Here is a 20,063-nt window from a genome sequence, read left to right as displayed (position 1 = left end):
TTTCTAAAAGCCAATCATTAAGCGGGATAGGACCAACGCCTCACATGTTCCCCTCATGACCTTGTTTAACCCAGTTGATTTGACCGCAACTCTTTTTTATCCAATCAGATGCGAGAGATCCGTCACTCCTACCCGCGGGTTATTATTAACCCTTTGATGGATGGGGATTGTTTTGTGTGTAATATTAATGCATTTTTAAATTCATATAAAGATGTAATGATATAATCGATTCATACTTATTTATTAAATATTATGGTCAGAAATATAAAAGTGTTCTAACTTACGCATTTAGAAAGTTTCTAGTATCTGCCTTTTGAAGGCTTATCCTAGTGGCATAACAAATAACAGCATCAAAGATATTTAGAACAAGAATTTTGATGCGAATACCACACTGGCTTGTGTTGAAAAGGATGAGAATAAGCTTTACTGTTTTATAACCCGAGCACATTTCCGTTGTTTCTTTAGGCTCCAATCCGGAACGCAGAGATCCGTCAGTCTGGGGCAGTTGCTCCCACTCGGACTAGTTTACCATTCATCTCTCAGCAGCAATGGCAGCGCTCAGGACGGTGAGTTCAAAGATCATTTCACTTATCTTCGCCACCACATATCCAAATCATTCTATTAATTATTGATGGCTCCGTAAACACACTCGACGTGTGTCTGGAGTATATTTAACAGAACTGTAACATTACTATTAATCAGCTTTAAACTGCGGATCATCGACGACGTTGCAAATCGACAACGCTCAAGTTTCAATCATCACAAGTGCAGGAGGCATATTTTTAAGTGTTTGGTTTTACATTTAGGTTAAAACGTTTTTATTTTATTACTCTGAATTTCTGTTTTCAAAAATGCCTGCAAATCGCGGGTGAACGCTTGCGTTATGAATGACTGCAGCTTTCCACGTATTTCCGGCATGCAGGCTTAACATATCTATTTATGTTGCCAGCATGTTTTTTTATTTATTTATTTTTATTACTAGTATTTTAATACTATGAGGCTGCATTTTTATTTTACTTTCAATTTAACTATTTGTTAGATAGAGAGACGTGTAGGCTATTCATTACAGTGGTAGTGACCCATATAATTTTAGTTGATTATTCACTAGTGTTCCTTTGCTTCTAGTCACTGTCCAACAAGTAGCCTAACTTTTATTGGTTCAAAATTGCAAATAAAATCAATATGGATCTGTGATATTATCTACTCATTTCCATCTAGTAGCCTATGTAGTCTAATTGGTGCTGGTACCTATTCCTGTTTTACTTGCGACGTGTCATTAGGTGCTAGTACTTATTCTTTAGTTACATTTAACTAAATTTTATAATAAATTAACTCTAATTTTTAATATTCAACTAAAAGGTTCTGACTAGTATTCATTACATATGTTGGGGTAAAAAGATATGTTAACAAGTGAGATAAGAAATCATACTGAGTTAGATAGTAGGCTACTCTCCAAATACATACTAAGAAATATGTGCTACTACTTTAATCAGTAAGTAGAAGTAAATGTTAGTATTTATTTATTATTGTGAAGGTTATTTTTTGTGAAGTTGAAAAAGATACTAGAAACTATTAGGTTACTTGCTATTAATTAAAATAAATACTAGTTGCAATAATATAGGCTAGTTAATCTTTCCGGATCTAATGGTCACGCATCTTTCCATAAGACGCATTGTTTGCCAAATTATGCACAGCGTTAAGAGAGTTTACCTAACAGATCGATTAGCAAGCTATCGTGTAGCCATGCTACATTATTTATTAGGCAAACAAATGCCTAATAAAACATGCAAAACGAATTAGAAGAGGAGCTGACTGGTGTGTGTCTTAGTTTATTAAGGGAAAAAAGCAAAACTTTTTGCTTTGCTGATTCACTCTGGGGTTTTAGCTATTAAAAGCACGGTTACTGTGTGACCCAGCTGTCTCCTTGTGCATAAATGCAGGTATATACAGCTGGTACATACTCAACCTTCACATCTCATGAGGGCTAAACAGCAGCTGTTAAAAACAACACATGAAAGGAATTGGTTGAAGTCACACTCTGTTTCTGTGTTTTAAGGCACTAAATGGACGCTTTCTTCATCCTCTCTCCCTGTCACGTGGGCCGTTGCGGTTCGTCAGTTCCTCCTTCAAGGTATTAAAACAAACCTGTTGAGCCAGGTTCACGCACCACTTTCATTTCTGTTCCACCAACCTGGGTCAGCCCGGGCCTCAGTTCTTGTGAATTTGTGCAATTGTTTCAGTTTTACCTCAGAGTCGGTACAATCACATTTTTGGTGGCAATGCAGATCTTTTCCAGACTTGTAAAGTTTTACGGCTCATCCTGAGTTGCAGTTTCTGAAGTGTTAAGCAGGCCACGGTGTCACCTTGTGGGATCTGACGTCTCTTTTCTTTGTGCCTGTGCCCTCTTGCACGCTTTCTTTCTTCCAACAACCCCCTTCCCTTCTTCTCACTGCAATTTAATTGAATTCAATTTCTATAAAAGCTTGACTGGCATGATGAATCCAGATTCATTTTTCAAATGCATGTGCAATCAATGATAATGAATAAACACCTGTCCACATGCCCGCTTTACTCCCCCGCCCCTCTCTGTCTTTTCGTTTTCTCTCCCTCTTTTTTGTCTTTCTCTCCCTTTTTGTTTGTGTCAGGCTGCAGATCTTACTATAGAGAGGAACCCTGTACTGAAGCCAAAGCCGGACCCTTCAACCCTTGTGTTTGGCAAGCAGTTTTCGGACCACATGCTGACCATCAGTTGGTCTGCTGCAGGAGGATGGGAGGCACCTCAGATCAAGCCTTTCCAGAATCTGTCTCTTCATCCTGCTGCCTCAGCCCTGCATTACTCCATAGAGGTAAGGGAGTGTGTGAACCACATGGTTCTTAGCATCTTTTTCTCATTTAGCCAAAAGAGACTAGGTTTTATTTTCCAACTCAGCTGTTTTTACTAGTGGTCGACCGATATTGTTTTTTTGATGGCCGATGCCGATATCTTAGAGAGCAGGGTGGTCGATGGCCGATATATTTATATTTATTTATTTTAATCAATATTTAATAAATTATAAATAAATTAGAAAACAAATCTTTAAAATAAACATGCTTTTATACTTTAGATGGCAACTTCTTGAATCTGCAATCCTATTACAGTATTTTTCACAAAGTAATTGTTTAGAAATATGAATATGTGAATAAAAAGAAAGTAAACACTGTAACAGGGCACTCAGTAATCTGGTAATTTCGTGTTGGTAACGTTAATCATATTTTTCCAATAAAGAAAAGGTAACGCTAATTTTACATATACAGCACAAAGAAAACTATATGAATATGACACAGTTGGCAACTGGTTATATATCAGCATATTTTAAAATGAAGGATTTAAAGTTTTTCGATCGCGTCTCCTGTGAAGCTGATCTTCTGTTCGCATTCACTCACTTCGCACGGACCGACCGTCACTTGCAGACAGTAATGCACACTTCACAAGATATCACAGCTGGATTCGATTAAATCTGCAAGGTTTGTGAAATTAAATGTTTATTAGATATTCAGAAATTTGTTTAAATGACGTAGATGCGCATTTGAAATATTTTAGCCTGATTGTTTGCCTTTTCTGTTACAAATAATATAAAAGCAAACGCTTTACTTTACTTACTTCATACCATTTACTTTCTTTGTTTACCAGTTCTGTCTAACAAAGTATTAGATAGGACTGACAGAGATCGTAAATTAATGAAGACGGAGAATGTGAGTGAGCGCTGTTTGATCTGAGGAGCTGCCGTTGCCGTTCTCTTCTGGCGCTGGTGTTCTCAGCGCCGCCCGTCAAAATAAAAGTCCGGAGCGCCGTCAAAATAAAAGTCCCGCTTCCAGTACAATCAGAAAAACTTATCGGCCGATGCCACTAGGTAAAACTTTTTACCTTAATTCTGTCAGATGCTCTGCACCAAGACATGTAAGAATGTAGAAATATAATGACTGCACAATTTTCTCCTCTATATTATAATTGCAATTATTAATTTATAAATGTACATATCTCATTTATTATTGTCTTCATTTATTTTTATTATTGTGTGTGTGTGTATATTTTTATAATTCATAATCTTCTTTTTACACATTTTATAAAATATTATTGATTAATATATAGTTAATTATTCAGCTCAACAATGAAGGTTATATGCAGTTCCGCTCAAAAGTTTGGGGTCAAAAATATATATATATTTAAAGAAATTAATACTTTTATTCATCAAGGATGACTTTTATTCATAAGTGACAGTAAAGACATTTGTTACAATAGATTTCTATTTCAAATGCTGTTCTTTTGATTTTCTTTTCATTGAAAGAATCCTGAAAAAAAATTGTATCATATCATCCTTTCCACAAAAAATTAATTTGCAAAAAAATCTCAACATTAATGATAATAAGAACCGTTATTAATAATTGAGCACCAACAATATTTATAATTATAATATATATATATATAAAATATTATTATTATTATTTTTGTCTGATCTTTTCTGTTCTTCTGTTTTATTCTCAGCTATTTGAGGGCATGAAGGCCTTCCGGGGAGTAGATAACCATATCCGTCTCTTCAGACCTATGTTGAATATGGAGCGCATGTACCGGAGCTCTGAAAGGAGCTGCCTACCTGTTAGTCTTCATCTTATCCTATTAGGCATTTACAGACCTACTTTAGTTTATTGACTGATGCTTTTTGATATTATCACATTTCAAATGAGCCAATCTGTGGACTGGATCTCCTTCCATCACCATCAACATATTCTCCCTGTCTGTCTCTTCTAGTTGTTTGATAAGGTCGAACTGATGAAGTGTATCAGTAAGCTAGTTGAGATCGATCAAGAATGGGTTCCTTACTCCACAGATGCCAGTCTGTACATCAGACCCACGTTTATAGGAACTGAAGTAAGAAAACTTAAATATTCAAATATACACTCACCGGCCACTTTATTAGGTACAGCTGTTAATCAGCCAATCACATGGCAGTACCTCAATCCATTTAACAGGGATGTGATTTTTCCGGATTAATCCGGAATTCCGAATTTTCCGACCTGAAAATGTGACCTACGTGAATCATGCAGATCTGTAAAAAAATCTCACAGCCGTCACCATGGTAACCCGGGACGGAACCACAATCGCCGCGAATCGCGGCCACACCGGGCGGCACGTCAACATGGTTACAGATGGCAGAGAGATGCAATCTTTCCCCGCCCAGCGAGTGCTTTAAGTGCGTCAGAAACAGAGCGCGCGCGCGATCAGTTGTTGGTAATTTGTTGTGTAGCGTGCGCGACGCCGCATCCATATAGACAGCATAGCTTTTTTTTGAGGGCGCTTAACACACAGGCTCGTAGAAACGGGCCTGGCAGCTCGCGCCAGTTCTAGACACGGTGAAAGTTTCCTGATTGTGACGGATGGCCGAATTTACGTGACACATTATAAATGAGCATTATAGTCTGCGATAGATACAGTGCCAAAAAGAAGAGAAGAGGATAAAAGGGGATAAAGACAGAGGTAAAGTGATGTAGTGAATGAACAGTTTATCTAATTGCATAGGAGTAAGATACTATAATTTCATGGCAGTTATTTTTACCTTAAACTTAATGTTAGCAGTTGTTCTGAGTTCTCCAGACTGTGTGATTTTGTTACAATCATGTCAGTTTTAAGACGCATTTTTTATTATCACTTTTTTATTAATGTTTTACCCTACAGTTGTGCAGTTTTGGGGGGAATACAGTACAGGCCAAAAGTTTGGAAACATTACTATTTTTAATGTTTTTGAAAGAAGTTTCTTCTGCTCATCAAGCCTGCATTTATTTGATCAAAAATAGATTATTTTTTTTTTTTTTAATATTGTGATATATTATTACAATTTAAAACAATTGGTTTTCAATTTATTATACTTTAAATTATAATTTATTTCTGTGAAGCAAAGCTGAATTTTCAGGATCATTACTCCAGTCTTCAGCATGTGACATCCGGTCTATCACATGATCCTTTAGAAATCATTCTAATATTCTGATTTATTATGAGTGTTGGAAACAGTTCTGCTGCCTAAAATATTTGATGAATAAAAGGTTAAAAAGAACTGCATTTATTCAAAATAAAAAAAATATTTTCTAATAATATAAATCTTCTTTACTATCAATTTAACACATACTTGCTGAATAAAAGTATTGATTTATTTCAAAAAAAGAAAGAAAAAAATTACTGAACCCAAATTACTGACCAGTAGTCTATATTGTTACAAAATATTTCTATATTTTTTTTAATTCTTATTCTTTTTTATTTTTATTTTATTACTTTTTATTCATCAAAGTATCCTAAAAGTATCACAGGTTATTAAAAAATATTAAGCAGCAGAACTGTTTCCAACTTTGATAATGAATCATCATATTAGAATGATTTCTAAAGGACTGCAGTAATGATCCTGAAAATTCAGCTTTGCATCACAGAAATAAATGATAATTTAAAGTATAGGCTAATAAATGGAAAACCAATTATTTTAAATTGTAATAATATATCACAATATTGCATTTTTTTTGTTATGTTGTTATGTGTCATACTCATGACATAAGTTGGATATTGCACATTAAGCAGTTTAAGTTTGGTGTAAAAAAATGTAAAAATATATATTTTATTTTTTAAATTCAAATAAGTTGTTGTCATGTGTCATAAAAAGTTGGATGTTTTTATCGGTTTGATCGGCGGGGGGTGGGGGTGGGGGGGTGGTCTCAGTATATTTTCCTGCTTTTTTGTCCTTAGCCAATCACATGCCTGATTTAAGCATGTAGACATGGTCAAAACGATCTGCTGAAGTTCAAACTGAGCATCAGAATGGAGAAGAAAGGTGATTTAAATGACTTTGAATGTGGCATGGTTGTTGATGCTAGATGGGCTAGATCTACTGGGATTTTCACGCATCTCTAGGGTTTGCAGAAAATGGTCAGAAAAAGAGAAAATATTCCCTTGTTGATGCCAGAGGTGAGAAGAGAATGGCCAGACTGGTTCGAGCTGATAGAAAGGCAACAGTAACTCAAATAGACACTCGTGTCAGCTAAGAACAGGAAACTGAGGCTACAATTCACACGGGCTCACCAAAATTGGGCAAAAGAAGATTGGAAAAACATTGCCTGGCATCAACAGTTCAGTCTGCTGCTGGTGGTGTAATGGTGTGGGGGATATTTTCTTGACACACTTTGGGCTCTTTAGTACCAATTGAGCATCGTTTAAATACCACGGCCTACCTGAGCACTGTTGCTGACCATGTCCATCCCTTTATGACCACAGTGTACCCATCTTCTGATGGCTGCTTCCAGCGGGAAAGTCATCTCAAACTTGTTTCTTGAGCATGACAATGAGTTCACTATACTCAAATATCCTCCACAGTCACCAGATCCCAATCCAATAGAGCACCTTTAGGATGTGGTGGAACAGGAGATTCACATCATGTATGTGCAGCCGAAAAATCTGCAGCAATTGTGATGCTATCGTGTCAATATGGAGCAAAATCTCTGAGGAATGTTTCCAGCACCTTGTTGAACCTATGCCATGAGAAATGAGGCAGTTCTGAAGGCAAAATGGTGTCCAAACCAGTACTAGCAAAGTGTACCTAATAAAGTGGCCAGTGAGTGTAATCTGTTGAATGATTTTGGTCTTTTCATCTTTAATTGTGACCATTTTTTTCAGCCTTCTCTAGGTGTGTCTCGAGCTGGTCACGCTTTGCTCTTTGTCATTATTGGACCCGTTGGACCTTATTTTGCTACTGGAGGCTTCAGTCCGGTGTCTTTGCTGGCAGATCCTCGATACGTTCGGGCCTGGAGGGGCGGCGTTGGAGAATACAAGATGGGAGGGTGAGTTTTCACAAAGACTTTTGTATATCACATATACATTCCTCATGAGCATATGAGCATAAGCATACATTATAAGAGTTGTACAACCGTGAATAAAATGAAAATATTTTTTATTGATGGAAAAATGTTGGTGTTATTTTTTTGGTGTTAATAAAACACATTTGCTAGGTATAATGTAATTATTGTGTTCATGTTGTACAGCAAAACACTTGCTGCTATTGAGACCGGTTTGGTGGTATGGCAGATTTAAGGGGTAAGGGAAGGGTCAACAGTGTGTTAGTACATAGCAGTTTTATATTAAGACACTTAATATAAAGTGGGACCTTAATATTTGTCACTGAACTCTTTGGAACCATTATCTCTGGTTTGTACTATTTCTACTATTATTGAATAAGCAAAAGCATTTCAAATGGTACTTATCTGCATTAAACTTGTATCCAGTTTCTCGTTGTTGCAGGAATAGTGATGCATTTTCTCGTTTGTTTAAATGGTGAAGTCATGAATTGCAGAAGAGCAGTTACACTTCGGCTGGAGATTATTTGTTTGTCACACTCCATTGCCCTTTGAATGGTTCAAAGCAAATGTTGTTGTTTTGCACCAATGTGGAGTCTTAAGAGTAGATGATCACATTTAGGTCATTCAGAGAATTTCAGCCTTGCGTGGGCTGCATTAAGCTAGTCATGTGCTTATGTGGATTGTTGTAAATCCTCAGCGGTTTGCTGACCCTTCACCCTAATGCAGCTCTGGCTTCTGTTTATATGCTGTATCTGTCTCAACTCTCTTATCAGTCCTTGTCTCTCTGTCCCATCAAGTATTTGAGGTCCACTTTAGCAAAGCTTTTTGCTGCTGTCCTGTAGTGTTCAGATAATGTGTAGACAGCATATGTCTGTTTAAATTATGAATCAGTGTTTTCACTCTTTGTTATAAACTTCTTCCTTTTCAAATGTTTGGTTTAAACATACCAACCCATTGTTTTTGTGCCCTGAATGCAAATCTGTAATTGTGGCTTTATGTTTCCCAGTAACTACGGACCGACAATCGCCGTTCAGAGCGAGGCGGCCAGGCAGGGCTGCCAGCAGGTCCTCTGGCTGTACGGAGACAATGAGGAGATCACTGAGGTCGGAACCATGAATCTCTTCATCTACTGGACCACAGAGAAAGGAGGTGAGAGTAACTTCTACATGGTTTCTGAAGGTCTTAAACAAATCCTTACACAAATTAAAGGGATAGTTCACCCAAAAATGAAAATTAGCCCATGATTTACTCACCCTCAAGTCATCCTAGGTGTTTATGACATTCTTCTTTCAGACGAATACAATCAGAGTTATATAAAAACATGTCCTGGCTCTTCCAAGCTTTATAATGGCAGTGAATTGCTGTTTCTGTTTTGAAGTCCATAAAAATGCACACGGCTCTGGGGGGTTAATAAAGGCCTTCTGAAGTGAAGCGATGCATTTACGCAGTCTACATACGCCTAAAGTGCAACTTGTGACGTCGGAAGTAGGGTAAATATCAGCAGTACGTCGCATTACTCGCATAAGTTTTCTGTTTAGGGGTAGGTTTAGTGTAAGGGGATAGAATATACAGTTTGTACAGTATAAAAACTATTATGCCTATGGAGAGTCCCTGTAAACCGTGCGTGTGTGTGTAAAAATTCCTTACTGGGTTTCTGCAGTTCGTGTCAGGGATATCAGGAAATTAAGATATGCCCAGAAAAGTCTTAAAAATGAATAAAATCTTAAATTTTAACATTATATTCATCATAGAAATCTATAACTTAAGTTGTGCTCTTCTCTAAAATATTTACTTAGCCAGAACTTGTTCTTTGTTTGTTTAAAATCTGTTTTTTGTTTTGTTTTTTACCCTTATTCGATAATCATGAAGGAACGGGAAAGCTATGGAAATACATTTATAAAAAGGTGTGGGAGCCCTGAAGAGACAAAAAAAAGCAAGTGTTAAAATCACAATGGATATTGCTTTTGGTTCATTTCTTACTCTCAGAATAGCCAGGTCAATTCAAGTGCATTGCATTGTGGGATACATTTTCTCATGCAGTGAGCCCTGCTGTATATTTTGGCAAGATGTTCATTTAGTTGATAGTTAAGTATTCCATGTGGAATGATAATGCTTGTCTCCCCCTGCTGGTGATATTTGTGGACATTTATGTGTCTTTGTAGAGAAAGAGCTTGTCACCCCTCCACTTGATGGCGTCATTCTTCCAGGAGTCACCAGGCAGGCGCTGCTGGACCTCGCAAGAGAATGGGTAAGAGAAAGAGAAATATGAAATGCTGATGGAAAAGGGGGAAGAAGAAAAAGTGAAATGGAGAGTTGCTTAAAAGTGACAGGGATTTTGAGCAGGGAAGGAAGATTATCTATCTATCTATCTGTCTATCTATCTGTCTCTCTATCATATATATATTATCAAAAGGTTTGCTTGATTAAAGAACTATATTTATACACTAATAACAATGTCAATGATATAACAATGACACATTAAGGACATGTGCCATGCTAACACCATGCTATTCTTTTAAATACCGTGGAATACGAAAATATATATATATATATATATGAAAATACCATAGAATATGACCGGAGCCGGGAGCCCTTTTTTGACCAAAGGTCTGGCTAATGCAAAAAATATATTATTTAAAAAAAAGTTTTGTTCAATACTAGTAACTTTTTTTTATTTCAGGTCCATAGACAACTAAAAACAAACAAATATACAACAAATAATAAATGAGCAATATGGAATTAATTGTGCATGGCTTTTTGTTGGTAAAGAGAGCGAGACCTGGCGAGACGTGATTTTTGTCAAAGAGCCAGGTGTGGCTCACGAGTCATAGGTTCCCAGCAGCTGGCATATGACTATGGTAATCGTTCCATAGCATGTTATTTATCAAGTGCCAAGATGTCTGTTGCCATACCTGTACATGATTCCAGCACAGTGCGTTTTGTAACGGTTGTGTGTCTTTTTTTTATTTTATTTTTTTAGGGGGACTTCAAAGTGACAGAGCGTCAAGTATTAATGCAGGATCTGATAGGCGCTTTAGATGATGGACGGGTTCTGGAGGTGTTCGGTTCTGGGACTGCGTGTGTGGTGTGTCCAGTTGGCAGTCTGCTCTACAGAGGAAAGGTAACCGGAATGCACACTTCGGCTCTCATGCAAATGTCCATTGAATGCATTTTTACAGCTTAATAAGAATTATAATGATAATTTATTTGTACTTAAGAGGAAATTTGTTTCCACCGCAGATGCGTACATAACACGACACAAAACATGTTAACTTATCATAACACAATCAAAACAATCAGACATATCATAAAAAAAAAAGAAAAAGGGAAAGCATAAGATGACGTATCAATGGCCAATATCCTATGTATTTAAAGCTCGTATAGCTACAGGAACAAAAAAATCTTTACCTACGGCCAGAAGGAAGGGGAATGAAATAAGTGGGTGGTTTAGGTCATTTAAGATTTTATGTGCTTTACAGAGCGTGAATGTAAAAACACTGTCCGATAAATTAGGGGTAGGGATACCAATAATTTTACTAGATAAATAGTAATCTCAAGTTAGTTATCTTTTTCTTATTGGTAACTGTTAACATATGAAAGAAACAAATGGCACCATACATTAGAACTGTCTATATATACAATGAGGAAAATAAGTATTTGAACACCCTGCTATTTTGCAAGTTCTCCCACTTAGAAATCATGGAGGGGTCTGAAATTGTCATCGTAGGTGCATGTCCACTGTGAGAGACATAATCTAAAAAAAAAAAATCCAGAAATCACAATGTATGATTTTTTAACTATTTATTTGTATGATAGAGCTGCAAAAAAGTATTTGAACACCTGAGAAAATCAATGTTAATATTTGGTACAGTAGCCTTTGTTTGCAATTACAGAGGTCAAACGTTTCCTGTAGTTTTTCACCAGGTTTGCACACACTGCAGGAGGGATTTTGGCCCACTCCTCCACACAGATCTTCTCTAGATCTTCTCTAGATCAGTCAGGTTTCTGGGCTGTCGCTGAGAAACACGGAGTTTGAGCTCCCTCCAAAGATTCTCTATTGGGTTTAGGTCTGGAGACTGGCTAGGCCACGCCAGAACCTTGATATGCTTCTTACAGAGCCACTCCTTGGTTATCCTGGCTGTGTGCTTCGGGTCATTGTCATGTTGGAAGACCCAGCCTCGACCCATCTTCAATGCTCTAACTGAGGGAAGGAGGTTGTTCCCCAAAATCTCGCAATACATGGCCCCGGTCATCCTCTCCTTAATACAGTGCAGTCGCCCTGTCCCATGTGCAGAAAAACACCCCCAAAGCATGATGCTACCACCCCCATGCTTCACAGTAGGGATGGTGTTCTTGGGATGGTACTCATCATTCTTCTTCCTCCAAACACAAAAAGTTCTATTTTGGTCTCATCTGACCACATGACTTTCTCCCATGACTCCTCTGGATCATCCAAATGGTCATTGGCAAACTTAAGACGGGCCTTGACATGTGCTGGTTTAAGCAGGGGAACCTTCCGTGCCATGCATGATTTCAAACCATGACGTCTTAGTGTATTACCAACAGTAACCTTGGAAACGGTGGTCCCAGCTCTTTTCAGGTCATTGACCAGCTCCTCCCGTGTAGTTCTGGGCTGATTTCTCACCTTTCTTAGGATCATTGAGACCCCACAAGGTGAGATCTTGCATGGAGCCCCAGTCCGAGGGAGATTGACAGTCATGTTTAGCTTCTTCCATTTTCTAATGATTGCTCCAACAGTGGACCTTTTTTCACCAAGCTGCTTGGCAATTTCCCCGTAGCCCTTTCCAGCCTTGTGGAGGTGTACAATTTTGTCTCTAGTGTCTTTGGACAGCTCTTTGGTCTTGGCCATGTTAGTAGTTGGATTCTTACTGATTGTATGGGGTGGACAGGTGTCTTTATGCAGCTAACGACCTCAAACAGGTGCATCTAATTTAGGATAATAAATGGAGTGGAGGTGGACATTTTAAAGGCAGACTAACAGGTCTTTGAGGGTCAGAATTCTAGCTGATAGACAGGTGTTCAAATACTTATTTGCAGCTGTATCATACAAATAAATAGTTAAAAAATCATATATTGTGATTTCTGGATTTTTTTTTTAGATTATGTCTCTCACAGTGGACATGCACCTACGATGACAATTTCAGACCCCTCCATGATTTCCAAGTGGGAGAACTTGCAAAATAGCAGGGTGTTCAAATACTTATTTTCCTCACTGTATATATATACACACACACACACACACTATAATACTGTGATACAAAAGAAGACGACGACGAGGCGGAACAGACAAGTGTCTAAGTTTACGAATAACTGTCAGTCTCTGTTGACAGCACTGTAAACACCTGGGGTGCTTCTCAACATCCCTCCTCGTTTCCTCGCTCCTCCGTCCTACATACTATGACCCGGAAACCGATCGAACTCAGCCATCTTGAAGGACATCTCATTTCTCTAATTGCACCACGAGGAGGAGAGGAACGAGGAGTGAGGAGGCTTCCAGAGGAGTTATGAGGGATGATACATCGGTGTATCCTTTACGGAAGAGTTTTATCGCCTAAACGTGATGCGCGTATACATTCTCCTCCCCTTCACATTGGTCACAATAATTTTAATTTATACTTTAAACTTTTTATTTTTTAGACCTACCATATTCCTACAATGAAGAATGGTCCAGACCTTGCCAAGAGATTCCATAAGGAGCTCACTGACATCCAGGTAAAATTCTGTTACTTTTGGAATTACTCTACCCTGGAAATCCAGAGTTCTCGCGAGAGCACAATTTGAATTTGCTCAGTGAGTTACTCTGGCATTGAGTAATGATGCTCATTAAATATGCCCTTGTAGCCGAGCTGCACCAATCACATCGGTGTATCTGATATAGGCGGGCCAGAGGCGAGCTAAACAGATGACGACAGCGCAATCACGACAGTGATTGGTCGTAGTGTTATCCAATTGTGTGCAGTGAGATTTTCAAATGCATGCTTGGTGCCACCCCTCGAGTTGGGCGATTTTCATTACTCAATGCCAGACCCTTAATCTTTCGGATCTGGATTTCCAGGCTAGAATTACTCTTGAATTCATAATAAATTCATAATTTTTCTTTAATTCCATCCTAAACTTCTGCTCTGTTTCTCCATGTACAGTATGGGCGCATTCAGAAGGACTGGGCACCGCTGGTCATCTAACTGATCTCATGCAGGTTTCGTGTCTAAAACCTCTCATCTCACATGTTTGTGTGTGGACTAAATTGACAGGGGCGTTATTCTACAGTAACTACAACCTTTCTAAATGGAAAACCACCTATTACATATATAGTCTTTCCAAATGACTTTACATCCTGCTTGCACTAGAAATCGTCCTTAAACCTGTCGAGCACAAGCGTCATAAGCCATATATAAGTAGCAAGGTACAAAGGCACAAGCAAATATGTTCTCCTTGATGTAGTTGCTGGTCCTGTCTTTAAAGGTTGTTTTTGTGTTCGCCATTTCCTATAATAGCTGAAAACTTTTTCCCTTTTTTTTTTCTACAACTTTTAACTGTATTAACATTGAAAATGTTGAGGGATAAGAAATCATGCAGTTGAGAAGGATCAGACTTCAGCACATATTGATTTTAATGTAAATGTTCATTCGCTGAGCTGCTTGTTTGTGTAATGTAAGAGAACAGACTGTCATGCTTTTCTTACTATCAAGGGGACATGCATTTTATTCATTTTGCTTCACTTTAAACCGTTCTGTTTTCTTTTAAAAGACACTAAATTGGTCTTATGTCAGAAATGTAAAAACTGTAAATGATTGTATATGTCTATCTAGAGGAGGATGCTACTTCAAGGACAATATATTATCACCAGATTTAGATGATTTAAAACCGTGAGCTGAACTTATGCACGCACAAAGGGCTTCAGGACAGCCCAGACATAGCAGCTCTAGAGACCACTAGAAAAATGTTGATGTGATAATCGTAGGTGATCATCACTAGACTGTGTGTGTTGACTATGATATCTAAAACAGCAATGTGACCTGTACATGTGTGTGAAATATGTAATGTTTGCTGAACATGTAGAATTTATTGGTTTTAACTTATTTCTGGTGTCGTTTTAGTGGTTATGGCTAGAATACACATCGGCTGTCTTTTTTTATTCTTTGTGAACACCCTCTTATTTCATTGTTTTTGGTCTTCGTTTTAAACTTACATTTTAATCCGTGCACTCCACATCTCTCTTCTAAGTGCCTGATGGAGTTGGCTGTTACTTCGTCTCTCGAGTTATCGTTCACATTTATCATTTCTGTTCTGAGGGGGCTGCTGTTGTGTTTCATGCTTGGTTTTTTTGTTGGTGGTTTTCGGGACAGATGTCTTTACTTTTTCTGTTACTGTATTTTTACAAATAAACTCCTTTGACGTCCAAATGTATAACATGCCTTTTGCTTCAACCACCTACAAATATTTGTTTCTGCAGGTCTAGTTTGCTTTCATGCGTAGTTTCATAAAAAATAATATTTTGTCATGTTTGGAAATGTCCTGCACACATTATTGGATGAATGTCACTTGTCAAGAACATGTCTGATTTATATTTTATCCCAAAAGTAATCAAAAGAAAATTAGGTTACACTTTATTTCAATGGTCCACTTTAGACTTTCTATTAACTAGTAACTTTGCAGATGCATGTCAACTAAATCTTATTTATCTCATATTAGTAGACTGTCAGGTTACGGTTAGTAGAATAAGTTGACATGTACTTGCAAAGTTACTTACTGTCATGTCTGTTGAGGGAGCATCAAAATAAAGTGTTAGTAAATATTAAGCAGACAGTCTACTAACACTTAAATTATATTTTTTTCTGTGACAATTAAATTATTTTCGACAACACTTCTCATAATGCCAACAAAATATGGATTTATTTAAATGGTAAAATATGAATACTTCATTGTAGTATTTGTTAGACTGTCTTTTTATCTTATTGTAATATAAAATTGAAAAATGTTTTCTTAATAGCTATCTTATTAGATATAATCACTATAGGTAAATGGCAAATTAGTAATGAGAATGAACTGTGAGAATAAGATTGTATCATGTAAAAGAAAAAAAAAAGTCTTAAAAATAACCTTAATTTTCATTGTGCAGAATTTTCATTGTGCAGGGGGTTTGGTTTCAATAGGTTCCTATTACTGTATCATAAACATCACAATGATGGTTTTGTCACATTTATTTAAGACTTTGTTCTTTTTACAATTTTGTTGTTTTAACATAAATAGCAATAGTTTTGAGAAATGTCTCATATGATTCAGATTAACCCATACACCTTTACTCAGTCTGACAACATTTTTATCATCAAAAGACAAAGAATACAACTAAGGATTGTAAATAAGAGAAAAATTGTATACATGAATGAAGTATGTTATTGTATAATGTATAGTCTATGAAGGATAATGAGGTACAGATTAGATCCATACGCTTGTCTTTTTGCAAAATAGTCCCACATCAAAGTTCATAAAGAGTTTCAGTCTATTACGAATGAATCCTCTATTTTGTCATCTACAGGCAGCGTTAGATCTCTGGGCTGTAGAGAGATCTCACACGTTCTGGCTGTCTTTAGGAGAGTCGTCTTCAAACAAAGCCAGGGTGGTGTGGCCCAGAGGGTTGTAGATGATGCCTTCCACCTCTCCGCCACCATTGGTTGTCTTCTGGAAGTGGATCTCCAGGTTGTCCTGTAGGTTGTCCTTCTCCATGATGTCAGGGATGCCCGTAAGCAGCACTGTGCGCATGCACTCTGAGTTACAGATCTGAGAGGGAGCAACAGTCAGTTTACATCATTAACAACACCGGTATTAGCAGTTTCAATTATCGTGACATACCTTCATCTGTGAAATCTCGCCATTGAGGAATGGAGTGACCTTCACCTTGTACTTCTTCTTACCAAAATCTACCTCATGGTCCTGTTTGTCTGAGAGACGTTTGGCAACTGAAGACAAATGAAGAATTAGAAAAACACTTCTAGCATCTTGTGCTGAGATATGTCAGATTGCATGAATTTGGTTAACGTACTATTATCATCTACGAAGGTAATGACTACAGTGCCAGAGTCATGCAGCATGTCTTTGTCCTCCACCTCGCCGCCTCCGTTCTTCTTCTTAGAAAAATAGATATCCAGTTTGTCAAGTGTTCTGTCCTCAGGTTCTTCCTTTGGCAGGTTAGAGACCAGGATTCTGCGAGGGCACACCTGTGTTTCCATCTAACAGATGGAGAGAGAAAGAGTAAGACGTTTTATGTCATGATATTCCATAGTAACACAATGCAGTCCATAATATACATACAATCCATGTAGGTTAACGGAAGTCAGCTTGTCTCCATTACCTCAACATATTCAGGTACCAGGAACTGAATGGGTTTAGCCCGCACAGTGATGGCACAGTCCCCAAGCTCCACCTTATGCTCCTTCTGGCTCAAGATTTTCTGAGCCACTAAAGATGCAGAATCAGAACAGATTTGAATGAAGGAAGAGAAGTTAATAAAAAAATAATCCACCGTGCATTATAGTGATTTAAAAAAAAAAAAATGTCTCAAAGTGTTTTGTGTTTTGGCCATGCAATGAACACTGTAAAAAAATTATAATAATAATTTTTAAGCCTTACATTTTTAAGTACAATCACCTCGTGTTGGTTTAAGTTATTGTTTAAGTCATTTCAACTTAAATTGCATTTAACTGATTTGAAAAATGAGTTGAATCTACTATAACTTAAAAAGTTGGAAATTGCTTAACTTATTTTGATAAGTTAAAGCAATGTAAAAACATGTTATAACTTCTTGATCATATCATTTTTTTTTACAGTGAATGCTTTAAAACAATAATAAAAACAACAAAAAATCTATATTTTATTTCAACAACTGTTTTTTTGTTGTTGTTTGTTTCTTTTTGTCTTCTTTGAAGAACTAAGAGTGACCATATATTAAAATAAGTTTTAAAAATAAAGATATGGTTGGGGGCCTTCGAATATTGTTGTGGACAATTAAGTCAAATAGGTTAAGAACCACTGGTCTATGTTGTTCAGTGTTTTTTCAGGCCCCATTCTTTCATTGTATGGTCAAAAACACTAGAAAAATGACTTAAAATATCTTATTTTGTGCTGTGTTTATTTTGTGAAAGAAAATCATACAGGTTTGGAATGACGTTGTGTAAACGAGTAGAAATTCTTAATTACAGTTGAACTGTGATGATGCTACATACCATCCTCTTCCTCAAAGGTGATCAGTGCTGTTCCACCCTCCATCGGATAAACTATGCGGGAATTCACATCGAAACTCACAGCATGCGCACCCTCTTTTGTCTTTCCTTGAAAAACAACTCTCCTCTCAGGCACCGCTGTAGAGATCTGTGGAGTCAACGTAGAGCCGTGTTAATCTCACAGTAGATGCATTATGTTTCCATGGATTTTTTAAATCGACATGGAGATTTTAGGGGCAACTGTATATGAATATAAAGGAAAATATAGAAAATGTTTAGAATACTAGTCAAAATAATTTTGTGGATATATTTTATATATTTTGACACTGTAAACCTCAGTTTGTTTTTTCAGACTGCTGTTTTTATGGTCCAGGCTTTGCAACTCCTCCTTTATTTTCATGATTTCCATCTGCAGCCTGTGTTTCTCCTCCTGAATATTACTGCATTTCTCCTGCACACAGAGGAACCCATTAACATGAACTTATATAGGCTATATTATGTATATATCTTATAATGAGTGTCTGTATATTTTTTTTATACAGACCTTCTCTTTCTGAATTGTCTTAGTACATTTCTTGTTTTCTTCCTCAATAGACACTTTCCTCTCCTCAGCTCGTTGCCTAAATTCCTTGGCAAAGGATTTGTTCATATCGATGCCATCTTTCAGAAATTTTTGATCTTTCAATAACGCTTCATGCTGTTTCTGCGGACAGAAAGGACATAATGGTTAATGCCTTGAATTGGTGTGAATTGGTTGACAGGTATCCAGCTTAACAAGACACTCACAAACCTTGCATTTTTGGATCTCCTTCTTTTTACTGTCCAAAGACTCATCGTCCGTAACAAGAGAGAAATCCTGAGTTGACAGACATGACAAACAGGGTCAGCATACTAAATATAGCATCTAATGCAAAAAACAAACAAACAAAAAAATAACTTTGCCAGATCACTTCCTTTACCTCAGTAGACATTTCTACCAACGCAAGAACCTGTGACCAAACAGAAAGCACTGTTATCCACGACAGAAGAAGATCATTCTTTATAAACAAAATGTGATTCTTAAAATCTAGGACATTTTTATCCGTCCGAACTGAGCTATTCCAGTTTATAAACTATAAGCTAGTTACTAAAGCTGAACTTCATGAAGTTCAATGGCAGCACGACGAGTTGTTGACGTCGCAAAAAGCGCTATGAAACAAACAGGAAAAGACACCATTTGTTTTGTTTTCTTCATCCTTTTTAAAAAAAAAATTTTTTTTAAATATGCTGACATTAAACACTTTCACTTGTGATATACGCTGCGTCTTTAGCGACTACCTTTTTAACAACGAAAAAACATCATACAATTAACAAATATGAGTTGAGTAGCCTAACGTATAGCGACTTTTCCTACTTTGTTGTGTAATTGCCTAATTATAATTTATTTTGCGCATAGGTTAATTATAAATAACCAGATGAGACAAACACGTACCGTGGTGAAGCAAACAGTAGAGAGCAGTTTCGCTTTCGTTTCAGGCAAGTTATGGCAATGGGCGGCTTTTCGAGTAATCAATATTCGCAAGGGGGTGGTGTTGATCACATGCATTATATAACATATATTTATAATAACAGAATGCCAGTATACGTTATATATCTAGGCCTACCTATCAAATTTTTATTTTTATTTTTGTCAACATTTTATATATAGTCAGATAGAAAACCCCAAATTTGTCAACAAAACAAAGCTAGACTTATGACACAAAATTGTGTGTGTATATATATATATATATATATATATATATTATATTATATTATATTATATTATATTATATTATATTATATTATATATATATATATATATATATATATATATATATATATATATATGAAGAACAAGAAGGAGGGCAACCTGTATTATGAGGGACCTTGCCCACCCAGAAAATGGTCCACTCTCCCTTCAGGAAGGAGGCTGCACAGCAT

The 20,063-nt window shown here is 36.9% G+C and overlaps 2 protein-coding genes across 4 annotated transcripts; one reads left to right on the top strand and one right to left on the bottom strand.

The window, feature by feature from the left end:
• Positions 1–313: 313 nt before the first annotated feature.
• bcat2 (branched chain amino-acid transaminase 2, mitochondrial) lies at positions 314–15,290 on the top strand. 3 transcript variants are annotated; one of them, XR_014607753.1, is made up of 11 exons: positions 314–566; positions 2,057–2,131; positions 2,646–2,846; positions 4,523–4,633; positions 4,787–4,906; positions 7,688–7,851; positions 8,873–9,015; positions 10,029–10,114; positions 10,847–10,987; positions 13,218–13,599; positions 14,028–15,290. XR_014607753.1 is itself a non-coding variant. In XM_084124699.1 (11 exons), the coding sequence occupies exons 1-11, from the start codon at positions 549–551 to the stop codon at positions 14,067–14,069; spliced, it is 1,176 nt and encodes a 391-aa protein (XP_083980825.1). In that variant the 5' UTR covers positions 348–548; the 3' UTR covers positions 14,070–15,290. The 3 variants fall into 3 exon arrangements, 1 of the variants encoding a protein (XP_083980825.1); XR_014607754.1 differs by having other exon boundaries at positions 345–566; positions 2,483–2,846; XM_084124699.1 differs by having other exon boundaries at positions 348–566; positions 13,525–13,599.
• Positions 15,291–16,073: 783 nt separating this feature from the next.
• ifi35 (interferon-induced protein 35) lies at positions 16,074–19,638 on the bottom strand. The gene is made up of 10 exons (XM_084124719.1): positions 19,576–19,638; positions 19,064–19,093; positions 18,895–18,960; positions 18,649–18,807; positions 18,439–18,555; positions 18,108–18,252; positions 17,237–17,343; positions 16,928–17,114; positions 16,738–16,844; positions 16,074–16,665 (listed from the first exon to the last, which is right to left on the bottom strand). The coding sequence occupies exons 2-10, from the start codon at positions 19,073–19,075 to the stop codon at positions 16,456–16,458; spliced, it is 1,110 nt and encodes a 369-aa protein (XP_083980845.1). The 5' UTR covers positions 19,076–19,093; positions 19,576–19,638; the 3' UTR covers positions 16,074–16,455.
• Positions 19,639–20,063: the final 425 nt, after the last annotated feature.

Source organism: Abramis brama, assembly GCF_963993115.1.
Source record: "Abramis brama genome assembly, chromosome: 1".
Taxonomy (NCBI): Eukaryota; Metazoa; Chordata; class Actinopteri; order Cypriniformes; family Leuciscidae; genus Abramis; species Abramis brama.
Note: the sequence above shows the minus strand (reverse complement) of the source record. Positions and strands in the feature narration are given on the sequence as shown.